Raw genomic sequence first — 9984 nt, forward strand, 5'->3', positions numbered from 1 at the left:
GTACATTTTTTTATTGAAAATATGAATTTAAAAATATTATATTCAATTCTCAATAGTCAACTTCTCATTGAACCATTGTATGTTCAAAAAATTTTTAAAGTATTGAAATAATATTAAGTATATAATTTTTTGTAAAAATTTAATTAATTCAAGATATTTATCGTCATTGATTAAAAAAGTAAATTAAAATGACAATTTAATATTTTTATACTCTTAAAATATTATTTGTTTATTTTTCTAACATTTTTTATCATCCAATTATCACATTAATATAATTTAATTCAATAAATTTATTTATCATCATTTGATTGAATAAAAATTCTATTTTATCTGAAAATTTCAAGATTTCTCAACCTAAAGATCATCCATGTTAAATCATTAAGAAATATAACTAAGAGCGCGAAAGCGTCCCTTCATTCAAGAGTATGATTGAGATCAGAGAGCTTGACTCTTGTGGTTCTTTGATCATCGTTAACCAAAACTTTCTGTATCCTTGATAGGACTGAATCACATAACCGTTATATAAGTCATTTAATGTGAAATTACTTAATTTGTAATTATAATTAATATATGTATTGCGCATAAATATATTAAGAAATAATAATTTCCTAACAATCTTTCGTTTGGGCTATACATACATATTTTTATGAGATAATCATATTTTATAAATTTTATGGGCACATATGAATGTTATTTTCCTGATTACTTTAATAATCTGGTGTGTTTCATACATAAGTTATGAAATTATCGCAGATTTTATTACATTAGTGTCGCAACAAAACTACGATGATCGCCATACTAAAATACTCAACCACATGGATCAAATTTGGATCAGAAAATTCAGATATTATATGCAAAAATGATCTCATACATGTCTATTTTCAATTGATTCAACTTGAATAAAAATTTTATTTTATTCGGTGACAGAATCAGATGAAACTGCAAGAGTAATGCCCAGACTCATAGCGACGATGACTAAGTGATGAGTTTGTGAAGGAAGATAGGAGTTGTGAAGGGGTAGGCGGCGATGGACTCAGCAACGACGATGATAGGAGCTATGAGGATTTTTGTGAAGAAGCCGAGAAAAAGAAGAATTTGGGTGAGGATGATTGGATTTCTCTTGCATGGCTATAAAGTATAGATTGAAGCTATGAATAACTGAATCTGTGATGTGAGACAAATCTTAATTCCTAAAAAGTGTTTATATGTATATATCTGGGGCGGATACACCCTAAATCTGACCACGCCTTGTCCTGAGCAAAATCAACCCCGACTTGGGTCAAGTTATTACCCTCCCCAATTGGGTATGAACGGGTCGGGTATTCCTGCCAAGTCTAACCACGTATTGATGCTCCATTCATTAAGGGTTTATCACTAGCCAATGGATTGCTACACACACAAGACGAGATTCTAACTCCTAATAGTTGTTTAAGCGTAATATGAGATGGTCACTCAATAAACTCAAATTGATTAAGACAAATATTAATTATTTTTAATATTTTAATATTAAAAATCTTGAGAGTTTGATTTTAATTATAACTTTGTAACATATTTAATTATTTATAATAAGGGTAAAGTATATTTTTTGTCCCTGAAGTTTAGCAAAAGTTTCAAAAATACCCCTAAATTTTATTTTGTTTCAATTTTGTCCCAAAAATTTTTGATTTACATCAAATATACTCTCGATAGTTAAATTTTCATAAAATTTAAGACCAATCTAACAATAATGCATGAAAATTTTGTTTGATTTGCTTGTGTTGAAGGTTGTTCTTATAAAATTGTTGTTGAATTAGCCTTAAATTTTTTGAAAAATTAGTCGTCAGGATACATTTGATACAAATCGAAAACTTTTGGAACAAAATTGAAACAAAATAAAACTTAGGAGTATTTTTAAAATTTTTGTTAAACTACAGGAATAAAAAGTATATTTTACCCTTATAATAATAATTACTACATATATTTTATTTAATTTTTAATACAATTTTTTATATTTATATAATTTTATGTATTATCCCATATAGAATGCGAAAACATACATTAGTATATTTAACTATTAAGTTATCAAAAACAGTTTTTGCACTATATACATTTAATGTATCTATTAATAAATATATTTTGTATCTTGTATTGCAAATTTTGTACACATTTTTTATTTATGTTTTATATTCATTTTATTAATAAATGTATTATACGCAAAAAAAAATTCTATAATAAATATTACTCTTTTATATAGAATTATGTTATTAATAATAGTCATAATATATAGCCATAATATGTTCGTATAATAAGTATCTTTATATTAATTAGGAATTATTTTATAATATCGTTTTTTAGTCCCGTTCATTAGAAAGTAGAGAACCAGAAATCCTGAAGAATATGTGCGTTTAAGTAGAAGTTTCATTTTTATTTTATGTTATTTTATATTATATAACATTGGACAGTATCCGAAATAAGGCAGAAAAGGCTATTATCAAAGAAATCTTTGAATTAAAACAGCAAAGAACTTGGATTCCTAGTTTTGGTTTGATCCAAAAGGGAGGCTAATAAAGTTGCCAATTCATAGCTAAAGAAGGAGCTCAATCAGAATTAGATTTCCGGGAGTGGCTAAGTGCAAATAGTTCGGTTCATGCCGCTATTATGTTTTATTGTGGTTGTTAGGAATTTAGATTCTCTAAATTTTAAATTTTTACTTGAGATGGTAAAATATAATCTCTCACTTTTGAATAGTTTTCTCTCATACTTTCTCTATAAATGGTGAGAAATCACACTTTACCCTTTAAAATAACATTCAAAATTTAGAAGATTCAAATCCGATTGTTAGGAACCTAGCTATATTAGTTTTTTTCTTTAGATTTGCCTTTTCATTTCTTTCTCTTTTGTATCTCATTCACTCAAAACAAAAGAAAATTAGGCTAGTCAGGAAAACGAGTTTTAGAGTGTGTTCCCAGTCAAAAAGAATCTCACACCATCTTGATTCGTTTGCAGCTTGAATTAGAATTACGGATCCCTCTAGTGGTCACGGAATACGCTGCAGATGCTGATTTCAGAGAGGGAGATTTGTCAATATACGCATGCCGTTCATCGCCATTCCAAAATAAGATTATCCGATTCGTGCATGAATGCGACCAGCTATCGCCTGTTCAATCGTTATAAACAACAAACAAAGCTTTCAACAAAAATGCATCTGATCAAGGGATGAATACAATAAAGTAAAAAATAAAACACTTACCTAGTGCAAGGGTCAATTGATATGAACCTTCAATGTACTTGGTTGTCACTTGATTCAAAAGAACAACCTACCAAACACAATCAAGATTTAGTTTTTGTTCACTGTTAATGAAAAAAAAAATTATACAGACATCTATTTATATATGATTACATCAGTAAGCATAAGAACTTTTTATATCCACAATTTGAATGATCGTATAAAAGAATAAATTTGAACGAATGGCAAAAATCTAAGGTGGAAAAGAAGAGTAAAAGATAACAGAGAAAGCCATCAAGTATTGGGGGAAGAAGTCAAGGTAATAAGAGCAACTTGATTTGTTTGCAATCACAGATTATAAAGTTAAAAAACACCTCTGGCAGAAAGAATAAAAATAGTTTCTTACAGCCAAACAGAACTTTCTTGCAAGCTTCATCAACTTCAAAGCCATTTCATTCAATAACCGAGTCCTGAGTGCCATGTCATCAAAATCTTGGCGGAAATGGAAGGTGACACTGTCAATAATGATGATTTTTACCTGGAATATCATAATCAGTACCGATCATGATAGAACTCTTAAAAATGTACAACAAATATTAATTGAAAACAGTTGGAAAGAAAACAAAAAGCTACTTCTATAGGTCCATGTCTAGAATCCAGCAAATACTATGTGACTGACTAATGCTAAAATAAAAATCGAGAATTGTCATCAAGATGCATTTATAAAAGTTATCAATTAATGGATAAAATATACTCACATCTTTATGCTCTTCAATGAATTTATCTAAGTAATTCACCAAAGCAATTTGTTCAGTATAGCTGCAAACGCGAAAATAGAATATATTTTCCAATATACTATTAGGGTGCATTTTGACTTCGCAATCTTGAACATTGTTGTGAAAGTGGTGGCTATATTCTGGCATGTCTTCTATGCATGCTTCCGCAATTTGTAAAACACGTTCAACCATAAAACTTCCCTCTGTGTCTGAGTATAACACAGGTGAAAAAATTCCAATAAATGATCTTAATAAATCAAATGTTGCAAGAGTTATAGATCTGATTAAGGCTCTTACCAATGTATATTGCCTTCCCACCTAGACCACCATACTCTAGTGGAATCTGAACATTTACTGCAAGTTGAATCCTGCAAATGTAAACAACCAAATTTCACTACTAAAATTAACCAAAATAATTCACAATTTAGGATGAAATGAAAACAAGAACATGAGGTGAAAAATTGGGATGACAAAGCATACCCAATTTGTGTTTTACCAATGCCGGGAACTCCACCTAATTAAATAAACATAGAATTATATTGCAACCCGTAATAAGGAAGAAGGAAAGAAGAAAACTGTTGTAACATTCATGCTCGTAAACAAGTTAAAGAACATGCAATTTAATTAGAAATCATAAACAATTTGTTCATATTAGGAGAATCCAAAGCAGTCGCTAACCTAATTCAGTAACTTCTTTGCAGGTAATCCCTCCACCAAGGATGTTATCTAGATCCACACAAGATGTCGTAATGCGAGTATTAAACTTTTCCTCATTGAGCATAGTCCACGCGGTCTGACCACCTTACATGCACAAAACACCAAATGAATAAAAAGCAAAGCAAAAAGGAAGGATTATATGAAATTCTTTGGACAATCATGCACAGTAGAATCCTAAAGCAAATTGAATTCATAACACACAAAACAAAAATATAAGCATTCCAATAGTAAGGGAAAGTCACATACTCGCATAACCTGGTAACCGTAATATTTTATAAAGAAATAGAATGTCAAATAACTCTTAAGCATGTCCTCCTAATAGCCTTTCAAGTTCAACTTCTCCATCAGCCAGTAACGTTCACATACTCATTGCGCAGACAATTTCTTTTGACGAAGATTAAACTAATGGTTTAGGAGAGTCAACTACCTAGCTATTAATTACTTGGTATAGATTCAGTCATAGAATCTACAACATAATCCAAGCTTCCAAAAGCTTTTATCACATAACCTGAAACTTCTGTGGCATGGTAGTTCCAGTTTTCAATAGTACAGCACCAAAAACAATTGAAGAGAGCTTTCCCTGTCATCATTCTGTTTGGACCATTACTTTTTAACATAAATTAACAGTATCCACTCTATTCCTTAGAGTAAACCACCATTTTGAACCCACAAAAGATTGGTGACATCAGCCCCCAACAAAAGGATTTAGTCCGCCTCACAAAATGCACTGAAGTCAGATTAAATCAATCCTAATTTCCTTGTTACTTCACCACTATGAAATAATGGTGTACTCATTTCAAGTTCATAACCGAACACAACTATTACATATAACAATACCAGATAAAAAAAAATCCCAAAATTTTGATATCAAGCCAAAACTAAACAATTGCTAAGTTAAAAATTAGAAAAGAGAAAAAAAAATGAAATAGCAACGCTATATGACCAGCAAATATTATTAATTTGGACCAGTATTTCACCGGCAAAAATTTGCACCTACAGTATTTGTACACATAAAGCACATGGTTTACGCCTATACTTACCCAAGTTTAAACATAAGTCAACACAATTTGCACCCATATTTATCAAAGTTTGCATAAATAAATCAGTAAAATTTATTTGTTGAAGATAATTTGATACTTATACTGACCAAATCCTGGTCCAAATTGATAAAAAATGCTCAAGAGTTTCTGAAAATGAAAAGTAGCCATTTATGAGAAAATCAGAATCATCACATACCATACAGGTTAGAAGTATTACTATTCCCAATTGATCGGTCCAAAGCACTGGTTTGGGATGCATATTTCAGAATTTCACAAGCCTCATCCTCAGATACTTCGATATCTATTCAAAATCAAATAATGCGCATTTCAAAAGCTAAAACCGCTTTCTTTCTTTCTTTGATTGAACCCTAATAATTGAAAAAATGCAGGGAAAAGAGGGAATCGAAAAAGCAAAAAAAAAAAAAGATCGAAAGGTTAACCTGTGGCAAGTTGTGAAGCGGAAGCACGGGAAATGGAACGGAGTGAAGTGTAGCCAGCTGCCAAGAGCTTCCCTCTCTTCGAAGCTGATATTGGAAGCATTCCCACCTCCATATCTCTCTTAACTATCTTTCATCTTCTTCACTCTTGACTGGTTAGTACTTAGTAGAGAATGTTTGGAACTACAAGAATCGGAATTCATTTAAAAATGGAATTATTTTTGTTATAGTTTGAAACAAATAAAAATAAATAATTTTAATTTATTTCACAATTTTAATTTTTATGTTTACAAATTGGATTAAAAGTGGCCAATTTTTAAATTAATTCTCATAATAAGTTAATAACCGTGTTTAATTTGAAATATAAAAACATATGAAGCATGAATCCTTCGTTGAGTTGAGTGTCCGTGTGTCATGTGTTGAAAACACGTCAGACACGAGACACGCATCGACACTTGTTCGACATGTGTGTCTGCCATATCCAATGTTCTGAAAATCGGACCAGTCATTAAACCACTTTAGTCACTGGTTCACTGGTTCATTGGTTCAACCAGTCCAACCGATGGTTCAACCGGAAAAACCGTTTTAGAATAAAATAATAAATAAATTACAAATGACCAAAGATAAGGGTATTCCAAGAACTCTTATTAGATGCAATAGCATTCAACATTACACATGTTCTCACACACACATACAAAGCCTTAACTCAAAGAACTACCAGAATCAACAGAATAATACCATTAAAAGTCTTCCTTCTTAATTCTTATATACCTCAAAGAATTTCCTACAAAATGAAAATTGAACACAACACACAGCTTTAAAACAAAAACAAAACAACACTAAGAAATCAATCACCTCTTCTAAACACAGCCTTAGAACAACATTCAGAGTTTGAGCATTGATCACAAAATATTGATTTATGAAACAAAACAAAAACAGAAGAACAACATTCAGAGTTTGAGCATTGATAACAAAAAATTGATTTCTGAAACACAACAAACACTGCAAAACCAACAGAACAGCATTTAGAGTTTGAGCATTGATCACAAAAAATTAATTTATGAAACAAAACAAACAATCAACAGAACAATGAAAACAGAATTTTTTTTCCTTCAGAAGAAGAAAACAATGAAAACATGAAGCATATAATAAATCAATGATCACCAATATCCAGCAAGAATCTCAAAGACAACAATAAATACACAACAACAATTTAGCAAATAAACAAGAACAAGACCTAAATAGAAAATCCAACAAATTAAATCACAGAAACCTAACAATTTAGCAAATTAAAACAACAGCAGCCCAACAATTTAACAAGTTCACACTAACAGTTAAAATTTACCAGAAGAACACTAATGCAAGTGGAATCATCATGCTAATATGTTTTCTACAAAGATGTTATTTGTGCAGCTAAAATTTCCTAATTACTAAGATCCAATTATTCTAATTTCACATGCAATCAACTTACTAAGTTTCTAAAAGCTAGAAATGATAAAACCAACCCGAAATATGGTTAAAGCATTTCATCAAACATGTTGAGTGCGGTAAACTTGAAACGAAATAAGAGAAATCAAAGCTTAGTATCAATGTGATAGAGAAGAGAACATAACTATTGTATACTTTAATTCAGTCTATGAAAAAAATCCAAACCACTGCCAAATCAAATAGTTACTTATTGTAATAGAAATAAGAAGTTGCAGAGTTTGAAGCAGAGTATTGGTGTTGTGCGAGTGTATTGTCTGGTGGTGGGTTTAGGGAACTCACGGCGGCGACAAGAGAGCAGTTCGACGGCAACTAACGGCGGCGGAAGCGCGGCTGAGCAGACAAAGACGATGGACGCCGAGCTCGAGGAAGCAGCTGCGATCGGTGACAGCGAACGGGGGTTGAAGACTTGAGCACGAGGGAAGCTAGATAGACGGACGGACGGCGGCAGTATGCCACTCCTTGCGGCGGCGGTGGTGTAGGCTTACAGTGCTGGGGTTTTTTGGCTGAGTTTCTGTGAACGAAAGAAAGGGAGGGAGAAAGGGAGAAAGAAACGAAGGAGCTCAGAACCAAGAGTGAAAGTAAGCAAATTTGGCAAAAACGACGCCGTTTCTTTTAAACCGGTCGGTTCTCTGTCCCATTCAACTGGCTGGAAACCGCCGGTTCGACGGTTTTCCTCCAGTTTTTAGAGAAACGATTTTAAGAGACAAATCAGACCGTGATACTATTGGTTCACAGTTAGACTGATCGAACCGACTAATTTGATCCGGTTTTTAAAATATTGGTTCTGCTTGTTTTTTTTTTTCGAATAAACAAAACGACATCATTTTGTTCGAACCAATTAGCTACTGATTCGATCCAACCGATCGGTTATTGGTCGGTTCAACAATTTTTAAAACATTTTTTTTAGCAGTTATAAATAATAGATTGTATTGTTTTTATTACTAGATTTCGGTTGAATCAATTCAACCAGTTGGTCTGGTTCAATTTTTAGAACCATACTCTACGATAAATATTGTATATTTGTAACAGAACAAATTACAACCTTTTGCTCTCACTAGTTAAGAACAAGAAAAACAAACTTAGATTAAATCTAGATAAGACAAATCCAAAAAAAAAACCTCTTCGGCGAACCACCAAGCCTTGGACTGCCTAGGACCCATCTTCGGTTACCTTGTTAGCCTGAATTGTATTGAACACATTCAAAATATTATCCCTCCATGTCACTAGCTTTGTTCTCGGTGCTTGCCATTGATGCTGACCAAACATACGATCGTGATGACTAACAACTACAACTTGATTCATTTGGTCCTTCTTACAGTCAATCAACTTTGCAGTTAGTCCAAGAATCTGTTTTGTTTTTGTAAAAATAAAAAAATTAGTTAGAATGAACCAAATAAACCAATTCTATGAATAGTGTAAGATTAATCTATTTTTTTTTATGTAAAAGAACCGATTAGAATAAACTAAAATTAAGATGAGGACACATGTTATCTTCTGTCTCATAATTTTTATGAAAAATGATTTTTGGTCTTTATGAGAGTAACAGCCTTTTATACAAAATAGTAACACAAATTTTCTCTGACTAGAAAAAGGCCAACAAATAAATTTAGTATACAAAATATATATAAAATATATAGTTCTAAAACTTGATTAGCTACACAGTGGAATAGGGGTTCATATAAAGTATGGAACCTTAGCCGTTATATAGGCAATTAAGGCAATTAATATGACTAAATTGACCACTACATATGCATGTGAACACACAAAATTTTAGTGTGAATATAAACCAAGACACCAACTATATATATATATATATACAAATTGCATCACAACAAATTTCTAATTTGAATGTAACTAATCTACCAATTATATATGTATATGTATGCAAATACATAAGTTTAAACTTTTTGCATTCGCTACCAAAACCACCAAATATGTTCAAACACCTTCCCTGTTCGATTAAATTTTAAACATACAATTTTGACAAATAATTTGTTTTCAAATTATATTACTTGTTCTATAATTTAATTACCTTGATTTTCTTGGCACATAATAATAACCAAACTTAATCAATTTTATGACATAGGGTAAGACCTCCGTTCATGAATAATAATGGACCATTTTCCCGTCAAGATTATCGTATATAGTTTGCAAATTCCTTGTTTGACCATCATTACCGTGAAAAAACATGTCAATTCCAATACCACTACCAACATTAAGTGTGCTTGGATTAACATTTATAAAGAAATATTAGTGTTAACTTAATTTTGTAGAATTAAGTTTAATTTGATTAAATTAAACTGACAATGTAAATGTAATTT

The 9984-nt window shown here is 31.4% G+C and overlaps 1 protein-coding gene across 3 annotated transcripts; it reads right to left on the reverse strand.

The window, feature by feature from the left end:
- Nucleotides 1-2450: 2450 nt before the first annotated feature.
- Nucleotides 2451-8248, reverse strand: LOC112716119 (DNA repair protein RAD51 homolog 3). 3 transcript variants are annotated; one of them, XM_025767973.3, is made up of 11 exons: nt 7943-8248; nt 6914-6959; nt 6179-6358; nt 5935-6039; nt 4660-4782; nt 4462-4495; nt 4279-4349; nt 3964-4190; nt 3612-3743; nt 3230-3296; nt 2451-3136 (listed from the first exon to the last, which is right to left on the reverse strand). In XM_025767973.3, the coding sequence occupies exons 3-11, from the start codon at nt 6288-6290 to the stop codon at nt 2961-2963; spliced, it is 1047 nt and encodes a 348-aa protein (XP_025623758.1). In that variant the 5' UTR covers nt 6291-6358; nt 6914-6959; nt 7943-8248; the 3' UTR covers nt 2451-2960. The 3 variants fall into 3 exon arrangements, with proteins under 3 accessions (XP_025623758.1, XP_025623757.1, XP_072061287.1); XM_025767972.3 differs by lacking the exon at nt 6914-6959 and having other exon boundaries at nt 7943-8247; XM_072205186.1 differs by lacking the exon at nt 6914-6959 and having other exon boundaries at nt 6179-6664; nt 7943-8231.
- Nucleotides 8249-9984: the final 1736 nt, after the last annotated feature.

This window comes from Arachis hypogaea, chromosome 10, assembly GCF_003086295.3.
Source record: "Arachis hypogaea cultivar Tifrunner chromosome 10, arahy.Tifrunner.gnm2.J5K5, whole genome shotgun sequence".
NCBI lineage: Eukaryota > Viridiplantae > Streptophyta > Magnoliopsida > Fabales > Fabaceae > Arachis > Arachis hypogaea.